Source organism: Quercus lobata, chromosome 5, assembly GCF_001633185.2.
Source record: "Quercus lobata isolate SW786 chromosome 5, ValleyOak3.0 Primary Assembly, whole genome shotgun sequence".
Taxonomy (NCBI): Eukaryota; Viridiplantae; Streptophyta; class Magnoliopsida; order Fagales; family Fagaceae; genus Quercus; species Quercus lobata.
In genome coordinates, this window is record NC_044908.1 from 80,922,094 (window position 1) to 80,939,991 (window position 17,898).

The 17,898-nt window shown below is 33.9% G+C and overlaps 2 protein-coding genes across 8 annotated transcripts; one reads left to right on the forward strand and one right to left on the reverse strand.

Annotated features, from left to right (window-relative positions):
• Nucleotides 1-3,865: 3,865 nt before the first annotated feature.
• On the forward strand, nucleotides 3,866-9,102 carry LOC115992564 (equilibrative nucleotide transporter 3-like). Its single transcript, XM_031116780.1, has 9 exons — nucleotides 3,866-4,441; nucleotides 4,579-4,683; nucleotides 5,134-5,289; nucleotides 5,394-5,537; nucleotides 5,841-5,946; nucleotides 7,644-7,819; nucleotides 7,910-8,070; nucleotides 8,450-8,708; nucleotides 8,800-9,102. The coding sequence occupies exons 1-9, from the start codon at nucleotides 4,400-4,402 to the stop codon at nucleotides 8,908-8,910; spliced, it is 1,260 nt and encodes a 419-aa protein (XP_030972640.1). The 5' UTR covers nucleotides 3,866-4,399; the 3' UTR covers nucleotides 8,911-9,102.
• A 523-nt stretch (nucleotides 9,103-9,625) lies between these two features.
• LOC115992562 (pentatricopeptide repeat-containing protein At2g26790, mitochondrial) lies at nucleotides 9,626-17,499 on the reverse strand. 7 transcript variants are annotated; one of them, XM_031116775.1, is made up of 9 exons: nucleotides 14,568-17,499; nucleotides 14,413-14,467; nucleotides 11,927-11,980; nucleotides 11,749-11,850; nucleotides 11,506-11,597; nucleotides 11,247-11,350; nucleotides 10,600-10,942; nucleotides 10,346-10,489; nucleotides 9,626-10,235 (listed from the first exon to the last, which is right to left on the reverse strand). In XM_031116775.1, the coding sequence occupies exon 1, from the start codon at nucleotides 17,180-17,182 to the stop codon at nucleotides 14,636-14,638; it is 2,547 nt and encodes an 848-aa protein (XP_030972635.1). In that variant the 5' UTR covers nucleotides 17,183-17,499; the 3' UTR covers nucleotides 9,626-10,235; nucleotides 10,346-10,489; nucleotides 10,600-10,942; nucleotides 11,247-11,350; nucleotides 11,506-11,597; nucleotides 11,749-11,850; nucleotides 11,927-11,980; nucleotides 14,413-14,467; nucleotides 14,568-14,635. The 7 variants fall into 7 exon arrangements, with proteins under 7 accessions (XP_030972635.1, XP_030972634.1, XP_030972636.1 ...); XM_031116774.1 differs by having other exon boundaries at nucleotides 10,600-10,634; nucleotides 11,927-12,025; XM_031116776.1 differs by having other exon boundaries at nucleotides 9,626-10,220; nucleotides 11,927-12,025.
• Between the last annotated feature and the right edge of the window lie 399 nt (nucleotides 17,500-17,898).

The window sequence follows — 17,898 nt, forward strand, 5'->3', positions numbered from 1 at the left end:
TCCATTGGTAGGCACATTGAAATTCGTAGCCATGTATATTTTGTTTTGATATAAACTCAAATTTCTATTTTTTTTTTTTAACTACATATTAACTCAAACCAAAATTCAATCAAAGCTATAATAGTGATTTGTGATGGGAAATTTTAAAAATACAACACAAAAAAATTAAATAAAAAAACCATCAATCTAAATTAGAGTAATAAGAAAGAACAAAAATCAAGCAATAAAGAGAGAGAGAGTACTCAGTTTTTGTGTGGAAAAAATATTGATTGAATGGAATAAGTGATATCAAATTTATACAAAATAAAATGGGAAGAAGAAAATATAGTCAAAAATATAAGAAAGAGGAAATGATAATGGAAGTTAATTCAATGGTAAAGTAAAGAGTGGTAGGGAGATAAAGAGGCAAAAAGTGAGAGGAAAGGTTGGAGGAAGAGAATAAGAGTTTTTTTTTTTTTTTTTAAAGAATAGGAAGATGAAAAGTTTAAATATTCAATTTTAACAATTACTTGAAATTAGAAGGAAGAAAACGAAAAGTTGAAATCAATTTGGATAGCTGAATACAGTTTAACATTTGCATCTAATGAATAGTAACGTTTATAACGAATAGTCAAACATGTACATATATCCACTAAAAAGATAATGAATTATTCAATTTTAACAATTACTTGAAATTAAAAAGAAGAAAATGAAAAGTTGAAATCACTTTTGGGTAGCTAAATAATCAAATATTTGCATTCAAAACAAATGAATAGTAACTTGTCGAATAGTAATGGAGTGCATTAATAAGTTTATCCATGAACTATATTTAATTATTTTATATAAAATAAAATAGAAAAATCATAAAGGTTTTTTTTTTTTTTTAAGTATAACGTGGCTAATAAGGTGACTCAACAGGAGTATAATAATATTAAATTTTATGTATCGGCTTTTAGATTTATATATAGATGAAACATGCACTTGTTTAATGAATCCACCACATTTAATGAGATAGTGTCAGAGTTCAACTCCCAATAACAACAAAGTTCAGCATTTTTTTTTTTTTCTCTTTTCTCTCACACAAGATTATGTCCTTCTCTCTCACACACATTCTTTTGGCTCAATATGACAAGGATGTAGACAACTGTCTCACCTGGGTAGAAGAGGCTCCAAGCTTTATTCTTCTTGCTTTTTCTGTGGATATATCTCATTAGTTGATTAATAAAAATATAAAATTGACAGTGTTCCATTGTTCCCATAAAAAAATTATTAAAAAAAAAAATCATAATATCTTGGTGAGGACTCCATGCATGTACAATGCTGGCTATATATATATATATTGCAAATATTTTTTAATAGCAAAATTGGGTATCACCCATATCAATATGGCCAAAAGATTTGTACAATGCCCACCGAGAATTAAGTATAAACTATATACCATATAGCTTCTTTTTAAATATTTAATCCCTCTACCTGCTATATCTCATATTTGAATAATAATTTCCTTTTGCCTTTTGTGTAAAGTATATAATCTTGTTAAGCACAATCTAAATAGAAGCACACTCTAGTCCGAGTATGTTCAAGGTGAAAATCATATTCCATGACCCAAAAAAAGTACTAGGTCATTTTAGTGCTATTTTATTATAATATTTAATTGATTGGAAAGTTGATTTGAAACAAGACTATGGGTTATGAACCATTAATTATTTTAAATAATATAACTTGGGAGACTAGAAATTCTAAATACTAAAAATTATCTTTAAGACAACACGGGAGTGTGGCTTGATGGTAGGAGTCCTTCTCTTAACATTCAAAGAGGAACAGTACGAGGAATAGATCCAGGAAAGCCCTATAGTACTGCACGTAATATTATCCATTACCGTTACATGGCACGAGATCGATGAGCCCACACTAAAGACCCTTTTTTTTTTTTTTTATTCAGCCAAAAAGAAAGTACTTTTTCAAATCTAAATCCTCTAAAAAATTTACAAACCAACCCGATTATGGTCTAATTTGTAATAATTTATCAGGTAGGTGTAAGTTGTAATTATCTGTTGAGAAATGGGTTTAAAAGAGTTGAATAAAAATCTAAATTATTTTTATCAGGCTTTACAAAATAATTTAAACTCAACGACCCAACCCAATTGGTGTTTAGAGTTATCACGTTGGGTTGGCTTTTCAGCCTACCTTTACTTTATAATGCTATCATGGGTTGGCTTGCTTTTCAGTCATGAGAGCTGTGACAACTTGTAATAACAAGATAGAGAAATGCAACAAAAGTTTACCAAAAAAGAAATGCAACAAAAGACAAGAGAAGAGTAGTCATGGAATATGAGTCCATCTCCGATCATAGTTTGACTAGTATTTATAGTTCCACTATTTTTTTATGAATTATATTTATATAGTTCATCTGTGAAGCTTAAGCACCACAAATAATAAAATATTTTGAGAAAACGGTTCTGTAATCCCATGGATCTACCCACAAGGAAAGATAATATATCTTTTTTTTATATAAGTAATAATAACGAAAGATAATATAAAATTAAAGGATTTAAATAAAATTTTGGGGGAAAAAAATAACCTACTATAGTTATATATATAAATATATATATATATATATATATATACACATGGAAAACAGTCTAAAACTTCATTTCTAACTAAATATAAGTTAAACTAAAGTACAAAGATTCCAAAGCATGAGGAGGAGAGTCCTCAATCCAAATAACATCAAAACCCTATGCTACACTGCAATACTTAAGTCAATTTAATTAACCCTACACTTTCATTAGCATGACAATCAAAATCCTATCCCACTTTATTAAGTTCTGAATGAGACATCTAATGTATACCAAAAAAATGCATTGATTTATCCAACTTGTATAGCTTATAGTTTTATTTCTCAGATTAGAGGAGAATTTTACCAAAAAGAAAAACTCATCTGAAAACAATTACCCCTCCCTTCCCTGCCCCTTAAACAGAAAACACCAAAATTGCCTTCCTCTTCCAAAAAAAAAAAAGTACCATACTTGTGTGTATTGGTATTAAATTTCTCATTATTAAGGCTGAATTTAACTAGGAGTGAGACTAAGGGTTTTGATTGTCACACCAATAAAAGTGCAAAAATTTATGAATTAAATCATTTAACTATGTTACAAACACTCTCTTATATGTAGATTCAAACTCTCTTAATAAGTCTAACCTAACATACAAAATTTATTACTTTATAAATTGAAGATGGAGTGGATAGTGGAGACAGTGTTTAAACTCAAAACCATATTTCTAACAATTCAGCAAATAACAACAGGCCCTACCATGAAGCAAACCCAGAGTACAGAGAGTGCTCAAAATTAGATTGGGATTCATATTACTAGTTATTATGATCCATCTACCTAGTAAAGTAATAATAAAATGCTATTAAAGTCTACATAATTAAAACAATTACTCTTTGTTAAAAACTTCAACTCCGGTCCATCCAAGATTCCACTACCATCACGTTGATGTCCTTGTCTGGGATGAAGATTTTTTAATATGAAAGTATGAAACCCTGACCCAATTTCCTAAGAAATGGCAATATCAAACACTGGCTAAAGCAAATTGCTGAAAATGAAGTTTTGTCAGCCAAAAAAAAAGGCAAATTACTACTATAGTAGATTCCTTTGCTTTTTAACATTTGTCCTATACTTGAATTTTATTCCATTAATTGACTATACATTTGAGCTAACATTTGAGCTAATCATCCAAAACTTTAATTCACTAGTCAAAGCTCACCCACCAAGATTCTTTGGCTATCCTTTTGATTCATTAGTCATTCATCAATCGCAACCACCACCTGTTTTTCCATGATTCTAAACCAAAAGAATCTTAGTTCTTTTTCTTTTTCTTTATAAAATTATATGGTCCACACCCATTTTTGCACTCAAACTTTGCAGTCCACCTCCATACTTCTATATAACTATTAACTAAAGCTCCTTTCTTTGCTTCCATACTCTTGATAAGGTTTCTGTATCCATCTTTTGCATTATAGTATGCATTTCCTTTTGTATAATTTGAAGCCTTCCGTTTTAATACATTGAAAAGTGAACATTTGGTTCATGGTTTTTACTCCTTTTGCATTCTCAAAGCCATTCCTACCACCTTTTTTAATCTTCTTTGAAAGTTTTGTACTTGGAAGGAGCTAGTTACTACTCAAAACCTATAAACAAGGCTTGTTGAAACTCATGCTAGCATTTATCTTTTTATCATAAGTAGGCTGCATAAATATAGATGTTTATTCCCATAATCATGCTATGATAACTCTTCAGTTTATAGCTCTTCCTTCAATGTTTTGTTTGCTTCCAAATTCCAATGGACCATTTTAAGTATCAGTCACAATAAAAGTATATAACTATTGCAGAGTCTTGACTTGTGAGAAATAGTCATGACTATTGCTGTAAAAACTGAGACTCCAACAAGGCTTGAGGTTTGTACTTCACACATTGTTTCATTGCTAGAACATTAACTTGGGGGATTTTGCAAATTCTCAAAAAAGAGACTGAGTGGAATTTATTTCAATCAGAACCTTATATCTAATATTTGATTAATATCTGTAATAAGCAGGGAAAGCATAGAGCAATGGTAGTTTGTTTCTTTCTCGGGCTTGGGTCTCTTGTGTCATGGAATAGTATGCTGACAATTGGAGATTACTACTATCAGTTGTTCCCAGTAAGTCATGCTTATTTTCAATATATTTTTTGAGGCTAAAGATGACTGCATAAAACTGCTCCCTTTAGATATTGTACAAGTACTTTAATCTTTTGAAGCAAGGAAGACACTGCAGCTTTTTGAAATTCAATGTTGATACTGTATGAGAAGGGGCAAGCTCAACTGAAACTTTTTTTTACTTATATTTGGTTTATATTTTATATTATATATGCCCTTTGAAAAGCTAGAAAACTAAAATTAGGGGGGAGGGGGAAGAAAAAAATGATTCTTCAACCATGTGTTCTATGTTATAATTGCTGAGAGCCTAAAAATGGAGTTTACCTATTCCTGTTTTACAAAATAGTTTAAGGAAAAAAACTATTGTTTATGGCATTCTGTACTTCATTTGATTTATTTTAAGATGAGTTTTGAGATTAATTAGACTTACAAGGTTTTTCCTCTCTTTGGAAGAAATACCATCCTTCAAGGGTACTTACGCTTGTTTATCAACCATTCGCGCTTGGAACAATGGCGATACTAGCATACAATGAATCAAAGATAAATACCAGGAAGCGCAACATATTTGGATACACTCTTTTCTTTGCAAGCACTTTGTTAGTCTTAGCTGTAAGTACAAATTTTCCCATTTTATATTCTTAATTTTGGCCATCTAATACTTGTAATTCATATTGCATCCATTGTAATTTCCCTTCCTACATGTTTGGTGACAGTTGGATTTCGCCACATCAGGGAAAGGTGGAATTGGACCTTTTATTGGTTTATGTGTGCTTTCTGCTTGTTTTGGAGTTGCAGATGCCCATGTTCAAGGTGGAATGCTTGGAGACTTGTCTTTCATGTGCCCTGAATTCATTCAGGTTGATATTCTCAAGAGTTCTTCTATTTAGGTTCCTAAATTTTAGTCCGTGAATGATTATAATCGCTAAAGTTTAAAGTGGTCATTTTTAGTCCCTATGGAGTGATAACATGTCAGTTTTAGTTTGGCCACGTAATATAAGGACTAAAAGTGATCATTTTAAACTTTAGGAAATAAAATCTCTCGTGGGCAGAACTTTAGGGATCAATAATATATTTGAGCTGAATGTTTTCAACAATTTTCATTGTTGTCTTCATCTGTTTAACCTTAATTTTAATACATGTCCATTTTTTATGCTCTGCAGTCTTTCCTTGGGGGTCTAGCTGCATCAGGGGCTCTGGCCTCTGGTTTGAGGCTACTCACAAAAGTATCCTTTGAGAAAACTCATAATGGGCTTCGCAAGGGGGCTAGTATGTTGCTCTTATCTATCTAATAGTCAACTGTTATGGTTTTCACAATTTCGCTCATATGTAGTCATTGCTGATTTGATGGAAAATGCTGTTCCTTAAGTGCTGTTTCAAATTTCAATCTTTCTCATACACTATTATTATTAGTATTGAGAAGCCAACAATATGGAGTTGAATTTAAGCGTACAGGAAAAGGAAATTGAGCTTCACTCAATTGCATAAAATAAATTTTTAATTTTATATAAACTAGCCGCAAACCAACGCGTTGCGCGTGATAATTTTTGATATAAGATAGAATTTCTACTCTAACCTAATCTAAGTGTATATATATGTGAAACTCCCTCCTAGAGACTTGAACCCCGGTCCTTGCCCCTCACCCCCCACAAGCACTTATATTTGTGGAATGACCATCGCACCAAGGGTGTAGTGCATAAAGAGCTTGATAAAATTTATTACAAAACTTCCATTTTTTTTTTCTTTTTTCTTTTTTTTTTTTGAGGAAATCCATTACTACTGTAGAGTCACGATTTACAACCCAAACCCAAAATGTATGGGATATTGGTCCAATAAGCCCAATACAATAAATTTGTAAAGAATGGGTGGAAGAGCTAAGCCCTAATGACTTTGACAATGGCTAGTATGGATTTGAAAGATGATCAAGTAAGAACAAAGAAAATAAAGTTGAATAACTTCCCTGTCCGAGGAGGGCACCCTTTTATAAATTGATCACAATTGAGTACAAGAACAAGTTAGATTGGTACAGTGTTTTCTCTCTCTTTTTTCGATTCCCCTCTCATGGAGGGTCTCTCACATTATATATCTCCCTTTGGATCATCTTCATTCTACACTTGTTAATCATCTGAGTCCTTACTTGAGTACCTGTCCCATCAGACGCCCTCTTTGGCTTTCTATGAGTTGTGGTAACCAAGGCAGCACTGTTCAGAGGTCTTCTCCACATAAATGCAGCCAAAAAAGTAGCTACAATACATTTAATGTGGTGGTGGCAACTTTCCCTTAGATATTTTTAGGTTTCCATCCTTCTCGTATGTTCATGAGACACATCCCTATCATTGGAGCTTCTTGGAGGATCACTCTAATTGCTGAAGTACATACTTAAGCTGTATTCATCATATTCGAGGAAGAGTTCCTCCTCGGATCATCTTTCATTCATTCCTTACTAATGAGACTTTAAATTAGAATTTCTAATAACTACTTGTTCCTCCTCGGATCAGTATAGATATGTATAGACATTGTTTTTTATTTTTTGATTCTTCATTGATTTCATTATTTAGTTATAAACATCTAAATTAAATTAGATGACTATGTAAAGGCAAAATTATATGTAATGTTAAAACCATCCAAGATGAAGGTGTAAAATCAATAATCTATTTCTATTTTTTTGTAATAAAAAAAAGGAATAAAATAAATTCTAAATTAAAGTAGGAATATGTAAAGACAAAATTATATATAATGTTAAACCCTCTGAAAATGAACGTGTAAAGTCAATAATCTATTTATATTTTTTTGGTAAAAAAATAAGAATAAAAAATAAGTAAAAAATATAATAATTATGTGACCAATGACATGGTAATGAGGTGGCGCAATAGAAGCTCAGTAGTATTAAATGCTACACTTCAGCTTTTAGATATATATAAATTTTCTGAAGCTAAGATGACTAAAAAGACATCTTTATTTTGCAGCACTGTTCCTTGCAATTTCCACATTCTTTGAGTTTCTGTGTATTCTCCTCTATGCAATTGTCTTCGCTAAACTGCCAATAGTGAAGTACTATCGCAAAAAGGCAGCATCAGAAGGATCAAAAACTGTATCATCTGACCTTGCTGCTGCTGGCATCCAAACAAACTCAAACCAAGGAGTAATGCACCTTCTCTTTAACCTCATAATGCATCATGCTCAATGAAGTTTTGAGATTGCAATATGCTAATGGCCTTAGGAATTTTCACAGGATGAAGATGACACGAAACAACTAGAGCGCTTGAGCAATAAGCAATTGTTCTTTCAGAATATAGATTATGCAATTGGCCTATTTCTGATATATGTGTTAACATTGTCAATTATCCCCGGCTTCTTGTATGAAAATACTGGAACACATGGGCTAGGCTCATGGTAAGTGCTCAATTATCACAGAGGAACATTTGGTATACTCTTACAAACGATGGAAGTTGAATGAGTAAATGTTTTTCACTGTATTCTAAGTGAGCCTGCTTGTTATCAAAAACCATCATTTCCATTTTTAATTTCAATAAAAACTTGTAACATTTGGATATATATACTCCATTAGTCCAGTTTTTTAACATTATCATTCCCTAAATGATTTCTTTGCAGCTTTCCATTGTTTCAAATTGCACTTTGAATAAAGTATGCAGTTTCAAACCATAGTATTGTTTCTATGCCTAGCTATGTGCTAGTTGCCTACATGTTTGCCTTGTCTAGTGAACTAAAAAAGTGAAACTACAATACTAGCACATTGATGATGATATTTCAGGTATGCACCTGTTCTGATTGCAATGTACAATGTCTGGGATCTGATATCAAGATACATTCCTCTCATTGAAAGCCTGAAGTTAGAATCAAGGAAAGGCCTTATGATCGCAATTCTTTCTCGTTTCTTATTTATCCCAGCATTCTACTTTTGCTCAAAATATGGCGATGAGGGATGGATGATCCTGCTGACATCCTTATTAGGAGTATCTAATGGCTACCTTACTGTCTGTGTCCTTACAGTGGCACCCAAAGGTTACAAGGTTAGTTGACATAGCATGCTACCTAATATGCAGCAAACATAAGTTTTCCAGTGGTTCCTCATTAATATTTATTGGTTTCATTGTTTTGCAGGGACCTGAGCAAAATGCTTTGGGCAATTTGCTTGTGTTGTGTCTTTTATGTGGTTTATTTGCAGGAGTAGCTCTTGATTGGTTGTGGCTCATAGGTAAAGGGGGGTTTTAAGGATCCAAGTTATTGTTGTAATAGATGAAGCAAAGTCAGTTCCTATTGACCTTTTATCACCTGACAGAATGAAAATCATCAGATGAATAGCCAAATGCTAAACTTTATGCATTGGAATTATATTGATAATTATATAGTCATGACCTTTTCTAATTTTGTTTAAATTATCAAAAACCTCTTAAATAAACTTTATGCATTTGAATTATATTGTTAATTTTATAGCCATCACATTTTCTAATATTGTTTAAACTATCAAAAACCTCATAATTAAACTTGACGGAGGGACAAGAAATTTTATGAACCAAGCAATATGGTCCCATTTAAGAAATATGGATTTAGACCATAGGCATAGAATTGAGTTGAGCAGGACACACCATATAATCCATTGCAACTGATTTTTTGCTTATAGTCAAACCAAAGCAGGGACACAACTTCCTTACATAAATTTAAATTATAAAAATATAAAAGAGTTTAGTTAAAGTATAGTTTTAACTAAAAAATAAGTAATGCTTTAAAAATGTGTTAAGTTAATAAGCTAAAAGAAATAGTTGATGGCAAATAGGATTTTCTCACAGCAAATCCGTATCCTTGCAAAAATACTTCATACATGCCTTTTCTTAATGACAGTAGTGATACAGCTGAAAATGTGACATATTATTTGCAGCTAGGGTTCAAAATTCTGTAGCAATTAACATATAGAACCAAGACATACACATAAATGAAGTCTGTTTCTATATCATTAAAAAATAACAAGTAAAAGTTGTCCCCAACTAATCAAAATAGACTCTAGATGGTCATTTACGTCTATTTTGACGCTGACGGAATAACCCTATACAAAAACATGAAAGATTTTACCATACATAAAAACTAACATTAGTAGAAGTAATTTTTTTTTTAATAAGAAACATTAGTAGAAGTATTAAAAAGGGCATGTCAATTAGGGAAGTAACTAAGAGCATGACTTTAGATAGTATAGAATGGAAGAAAAGAATTCACATAGCCGATCCAATCTAATCTATTGAGGATCCTTTGCCGACTCCAAATTTTGGGACTAAGGCATTATTGTTGTTGTTGTTGTTGTTGTATAGAAACTAAGCACAACAGCAGGACTAAGGCATTAGTGTTGTTGTTGTTGTATAGAAACTAAGCACAACAGCATAACTTTCAAAAGAAACAGCCTTTGACAGCAATTACTTGGGCCCATGAATAAGAAGTTCAAGATCCTTCGTCATCCTCCCTGATTTGACTGTTCCAACACATGCTGCTCCCAGTTTCACAGTAAATCCAAAAGTTCTGTGTTGTCATCCGCCCTGCTCAATTTTCACCTGATGATTTAAATAATAAGAAAAATGAAAAATCCAATTCCTAAAACTTCAAATTCACAGAACTAAAATTATACAAAACTCATCAATAAAAGAAGAAATTAATCTGATACCTGTGTGCAAGACATCATGTTCAAGCAAATATTGATGCTGTGCTGTTTATGCTGGTTTCACCACCTCTCTGATGGAGCCAGCAATAGTGGTAACTGTCCCATGTGCTGCTTCAGGTTTGATTGTCTTTCCATCTAGGCACACCCCTTGAAACCCAAGACCAACTTCACATGTATTAGAAGTGAAAAATGGACCAAAAAGAAAGGCTTTAAAAAAAAATACCAGGAAAAATAAAAATGAGAACAGTGAAACATACCAGCACTGATGTCACCAGCCCAAGAGATCCAAATCCTGTACCAATGGCAAGAGTTTTTATCGTAAACTAGATGAATAACTTAACACTCAGTTAGGACACTCCAAGAGCTAAAAACTTTTCATCCAATTCCCGCATTGATACAAACATTGGGCGAAACAATCACTCTGCACATTGCAATCATAGTTTCTGCAAGTCCACGTAACCTCTTTCACTTTAAGAACCTAAGGTACCATATTATCAGTGACGGTATTCATTCCTAGCAATTCAACCACGTAAGTTGATGACAAACTACTCAAACTTCATAGAGTAATTAGCATGACGAACTGGATATCTCACCATATCCCTGCAGAATCAAATTTAGATTTCCATTGAGTTTCATGAACTTCCTGAAATATATCCTTGAATCTTCATGAAATTCACATGATAAGAAACTGGCAATACATAATAAGACAGACACTAAAGGTCCACATAGAAGAAAAAGGTCATGCCTCTCAATAAATAATTAGTAAGACAGACGCTAAAGTACCACATAGAAGAAAAAAGGCCATGCCTCATATTAAGGTAAAAGAGAGTCTTTGATAATTCAGTTGGAACAAAATTGGGCAGAATTAGAATACCAAAGAAAGTCTAACGAGGTAACAGCATACCTTCCATCATATTTCTTAAGAATGGTGTTTTTAGTACTAAGATACAGTAGCCACCTTTTCTGGTAAGCAGTATTCATTGAAGCCTCGGTAAAAGCATGAATGGACTGTTTTCAAAAAGATTATAAAAAAACAAATAATAAATAATAAATAATAATAATAATAATAACACTAAAAACACTCTTCTAGCAAGTCAAATTCAGGTCAGGCACCAAGTATGAAAGAAACAAAGGAAAAAGAATAGCATTTGTGAGATCTGAACCTCATCAGTGTTATCCATGGACAAGGCTACACCTCCAGCACCAGTAAAGTTGAAAACCTCCAACTCTTTCTTCTCATCATGTTTATCCAGTACTGCAGATATTCCAGTTTCTCTTAATAGCATGATTACATACGAAGGCATTGATAGAAATATAGAACTGAAAAAACTAAGCCGTAACAAGTCTCTATAAAAAGTGAAACTAATAAGATCATTGAAATGCTGAAAACTAGGAGGGGATTTTACCAAATACCAATTTAAGTTTTCTGGATCCTGGTATAACTGTATCATTTGTCCTGTAATGATCACCAAAACCATGACATTTAATGTACATAGGCTCAGTCCAACCTGAGAAAGAAAACCAAGTTAATCTGGGCCCTTGGCTTTTTAATATTACAAACCAAGTCAAGAAAACGTTACAAACCTCTTTCAAGATGGGGGATGTTTTTGAAGATATTTGGTTCTTTGAAAAGAGTACCTGGTGTAAATGGAAAGCACAGTGACCTCTTTCGTCAAATAAAATCTGGAGCAACAAAAAAAAAAAAAAAGCAAAAAACCATTACCATGGGTTTGGGTAAAGAATTTATCTTTACACAGAAAAAAGAACGGGGTTTAAACCCCATCATTTATCAATTTCATTGTTTCGTTATTATATATAAATACAAGGAAATAGTACCAATATCTACGTAAAATTCCCTGTTTAAAAAATTCTGAAATTCCTTGAACAGTTATTGCTCTACTTTATCAAATTTATAAGAGAGGAGGGGGGACCCTGAATCCCATCAAATACTTATTGCTCTGTATAAAAATACTATGTGGCCATGTTTTGGTAAAAATTATTTATATATTTTTCGCAGAACAGTGCAACAGGGTATGTTACAGGAAAGCTGCTAGCTGCCTTGATAATTAAGGGCCAAACCACAGAATCTCAAACTCACTGCTCTAAAATATACTGGAAAATGAACGTACTATTTTGGGGCATGCATTGTGAAAATTTGGCACTTAAATGACATTGCCACAGTCAAGACACCTTCAGAATGAAAATAAAATATTTGATGGAATGATATCAGCAAGATTTGGCGTGCAAATCCACATTGTTTTATGTGTATTTTAATGGTGAAAGCGTAAGAATTAATCTTCAATCATGTCATGCTCAATTAAAGTTTGCCCAAATTGAATTGAGGATATTAAACTGAAAAGCCCATCAGAAGAACGATTTTGAGTGATTTTGATGCAATTAATTGAAGTGAGGAACAAAACCGTAACAAATCTGGGACAATGGTGGAAAAGTTGAGGTGAGAGAGAAATATAGCTCCGATGGGATCTGGAACAAAAAAGTTTCCACAAAGACGACTAAGGTAGTGAATCTAGTGGTGCTGACTTTGATCAAGGTTGTGGCATAGCAAGGAGTATTTCAGTCAGTGAAAAGTTGACCAAGGTAAGAGGAGCCAGAGTATTTACAGCAGGGGATGACATGGGAGCTGGAGACAAGCTGGTAGGGGCCTTGGAGATGGGAAGGAGGTATTGACTAACAAGCGAGTGAGCGAGAAACGTGGAGGAGTTTAGAAATAACAACTGAATAGGCAGAATTTTTAAATCAAAATTTAAGAACTGAATTTCTGGCTAAAATTCTATACAGAATTTAGAATTTCTTCCTACAGCACACCCAAACAAGGAATTTTATTTTATTTAAATTTAAATTCTGTCATACCCCTAAATTCTGTTTACAAATTATCTAAGTAGCCTACACATAATTTGGAAACAAGACACAGCATTTTTTTTTTTTTTTTTTTTTAAGAAATACAAGACATAGCATTTAACAACTCTACAAGCAAGCTATTTAAATAACAAAAGTAAGGGCAAGCAATTACAATCTCTTTCTTTGCGACAGCTCTAATATTGTTCAAAAATAAAACCAGCATTAATGGACACAGCAACAAGCCACATTTTGTTGAAGATAATAATCAATTTTTTCCTTATAGGTAAGAGTAATTATATTAACCAAAAAAAAAAAAAAAAACCTACTTCATTCACAATGGGCACAAAGTACACTAAAGAATTACAGAAAAAATACGTGGAGGGTTATGTCGTGAGTTTGATAGCCATTGGCTGCGTGTATAATATAACAATAGAAACAATGTTATGAACAAGAAGCTAAGAGGTAAAAGATAGTAGACACACTTAAGAGTGGCTTACGCATTTTCAATTATAACTCTATTGTTGATAGCATCACAATTAGGGAGACCAAGATCAAAGTATTTGATATCCAACTCCACACAGAGAGAGAGAGAGAGAGAGAGAGTCTATTTGCAACTTTAAATCTTCCACTTCTAATGATTAAAATTTTTTTTTAAAACACTAATTCATGGTAAATGATGGTACAGTTTATTAGTTTCCACTTTCCAGCCTCATAAAGAAGTTTAGTCAAGATTTGTTGAGAAATAAAGTACTTTTGCCCTATAAGTTATGTTTATATTTCATTTGAAAGTTAAAAGAAAGGTTACATTCAAAAAAAGACAAATTAAACAAGCTTCAAACCTCCCATCTTTATACAATAACTTTTTTTTTAGGAAGCATAACAGCCAATCATAAGCTTTGCAACCAAGAAGTTCTCTAGCGAAGCAAAGGCAGAAGTCATGCTAAACAGAAACTAAGACATGCAGGGGCAAAAAAAAGACAGAACACACGCTACAGAAATGCATGACAGATATGCTCATACAAAAGTGGTTTTCCTCCTTTATTTGCAGTAATTTTATATACCTCATATTACAGGAAAGAGCAAATATGTAGGTACTGTTTTTCTTTGAGCTTGCAATAATATTTCTTACTGATTCATCAAGTAAATATATGCAGAAGTACTTGAATGCAGAGTTAATTCCATTTTGACTCAAATATATAGTTGTCTGATACCTGAAGATGAGTGACTTCAGAGAGGCCTACCCATAGAGCTTCCTTTCTGCTCTGCCTGCAAAATCAACAGCCACCTTCAATGTAAGGTTACAACAAAAAAATTTCCCATGTAAAGTACTGAAAATCAATTTATAGCATGATTCATTCTGATCTACCTTTGAATAGTTGAGTGAACTAGTTTTTGGATTTTGGGTTCATTTGACCGTTGGCAGTCAATAGAGTGCTATCTCCGAAATTGCAGTTTCTTGGCTTTTACAATTCCATGGTGTAGAATAGAGACGGTGCGGGTATCTGTCAGTATTCCCTTAGTAGACATCTCCTTAAAGAGGTCCACAGCCTTATCCACATCTCCCTTATTACAATAGCCAGACAAAAGAGCTGTGTATGTCACTGTATCAGGTTCTAGTCCTCTGTCAATCATATTATCAAAGAGGGCAACAGCATCCTGAAGGTTTTCTGTCTTACAGTACCTATCAATTAAAACAGTGTAACAAATAACATCAGGTCTTATACCATTGTCCCCCATTTCTGTCCAAACAGTTGAAGCATCCACTTTCCCTTCCTTATTTTCCCTTGCATCTAAAGGGGAACAAACCCTTCTTAGATTCGTTTTGGAAAGACCATCTAGCAAAACCGTGTAAGTGATGACATCAGGTTCAATCCCCCTCTCCTTCATATCATGGAAGAGATCCTGGGCTTCTTGTAAGCAATTCATTTTGCAAAAACCATGTATCATCATTGTGTAGGAAATGACATCAGGACTTGACCCTTTTTCAACTAAAAAATCAAAAAACCATCGAGCCTTTTTCATATCTCCAGCCTGACAAAGAGCAGCTAAGACTTTACTGTACATTATCTCACTTGGTTCTACATTCAATGCCAACATTGTCTCAAGCACCACAAGAGCTCCATCACAAACACCTTCCAAGCAAAGGTTAGTGAGTAGTTTAACGCATGAACTTTTTTTAATTAAAACTCCTTGCTTTGACAGCCTAACAAAAAGTTTATAGGCCTCACTTGTACAGTTGGCTTCACAGTACCCATTAACCAAAGCAGAATAATTATCCACACTCTTATCCTCTAAAGTACTTAGAAATTCTTCAGCTTCCTTTACTTTGCCACCTTTACATAAACCTTCAATAATCATGTTGTGTGTAACAGAGTTGGGTTTCAAACCCTGTGCCTCCATATATTCCAAAAGGTCAAGTGCCTCAGATGCAAGGCCATTTCTAGAAAACCCAGCAGCAAGTACATTATAAACAATGATATCAGGCTTGAAACCATTTTCCTTCATTTCCTCAAATAGATTCAAGGCATCAACAATTTTTCCTATGAAACAATACCCTTTAATCAAGGTTGTATAGTGCATAATATCTAAACTCATACGCTTACCTTTCATTTCTTCAAGCAGTTGCACAGCTTCTTCAACTCTCCCCTGTGTGCACAAAGCATCCACCACAATATTGTATGACGCCTCATCAAGAAAAATTCCAGACCCCTTAAATTCTTCAAATAGACTCAATGCTTCCGAAGACATTCCCATGTTACACGTGCATTGAAGAATCGAGCTAACAATCACACAATTACTTTTTATACCCTTTGACACCATATCATTATGGAGAGCCAAAGCTTTTAGCAAATTGCAACTCTTGCAGTACCCATGGATCAATGCACCATAGCTTTGCGCATCAGGGACCACCCCTTGTTTTTGCATATCAAGAAAGACACTCTCTGCATCATCTAATTTCATCTCGTCACAGAATCCACGGATGACGGCAGCATAAGCATATGCTTCTATAGGGGCATCTGCCCCTTTCCATGCTTGTAGCACTTGATATCCCAAATCCGACCTCTGATGGGTGCAAAGCCCTTTGATATATGCAGTGTAAGCAAAAGCTCTAGGAGTAATCCCTGCTACCTCCATCTCCTGAAACACATGAACAGCTGCTTCCAAATCACCCTTCCTGCAGAGTGCCTTGATCACAATTGCATAGGTGTAATCATTAGGGCTCAAACCTAATCTCTTCAGCTGCTCGTAAATGGCCACAGCCATGTCCACTTTGCCATGCTCAATTAATCGATTCATTAGAAAATTACAAGTGAAGATATGAGGAATGAACCCCCGTCTCTTCGTTTGGAACAAAACATCAATGGCCTCATCAAACATACCGATACTAACATAAGACTTAACCAACGCATTGTATGCTCTAACCAATGTCTCATCAGCCTGCAATCCCTCCACCACCACAAGCCTTTCAAACAAATCAGAAATTTCAAATCCCGGGTGTTGACGATGGCCATTAGAGGACCCAACAATGACTTCCAAAAACACAGCATCCAACTTCCTATCCAGACCCCAATGGCATAAGATCCTAACAAGCGCGGCATACGTGGATACATCATGCGCGAAACCCTGTTCCTTTAACCGGTCAAAGAATGAAATTGCGGTCTTGGGATCCCTTTTCATAGAGTTCAAGATTTGGACAACCCGGGACGCATCAAATAAGTCCTGAGCTACAGGGGTGCTAGTTTTGGTGGTGTTAAGGTTGTGGGTATAACCAGAAATATCAGTTGCAGTACTATTAGCATAAGAAGAAGAGGCAGTAGATGAAGACAAAGATGATGATGATGCATATTCATCATCAGACGATTGAGTTGGGTTGAGGAATGCAAGGGCAGTAGAGATGGACTTGAAAGAAGAAGAAGTGGAACTCAATATTCTGGGAAAACCCAAATTGAGTCTAACTGATGGATGAAACCACATGGGCATTAACACTCATATCGAAAGCAGAGAGAGATTCCCAAACACCAAAAACATACATACAACTATGTTTTATGCCAATGAAAACTAAACCAAAACCAAAACCAAAACCAAGCAATGAACACAACAACTCAAATGTGTGTTTAGGAAGTGTTATACCTTACCTCAACTCAATACAGTTAGTGGTGCACAGCCGGTTTTCGGAATATCACCGCCGGATGATGGCGGTTCGGCGGCGGTGGTGGTGGTGGTGGGTGCAAGGAGAAGGTCGACCGAGGCCACCGCTGGGTTTGAGCAGAGGAGAGGGATAGAGAGTCAGACAGAAAGAAAACCTAGGCGTTGAGAAGCTAACGTTAGTTTTTAGCTTAAATTTGCTCGGTCAATGATTTTAAATGACGTGGCATATTTTTAAACCATGGATTTATTTCAAATCAATCTCAGCCCTTAATTGGACACTTACCATTTAGCCTAGTTTTTTTTTTTTAAATAAAAATAAAAATAAATCATCTTTTTTTACAATTTTTTTTAAGAATAAAAAATCTTGCTACAAAATTAGTTGTAACTAGTAACTAAACTTCTATTAACAAAATTAATATTGCTATATATTTTAAAAATATAAACATTGAATTGTATATTTTTTATGTTTTTAATATATATGTCATATTTCGTGTCAATTATGTTATTTACTATTCGAATCATAAAATTAGTTTTTATACATAAATTCA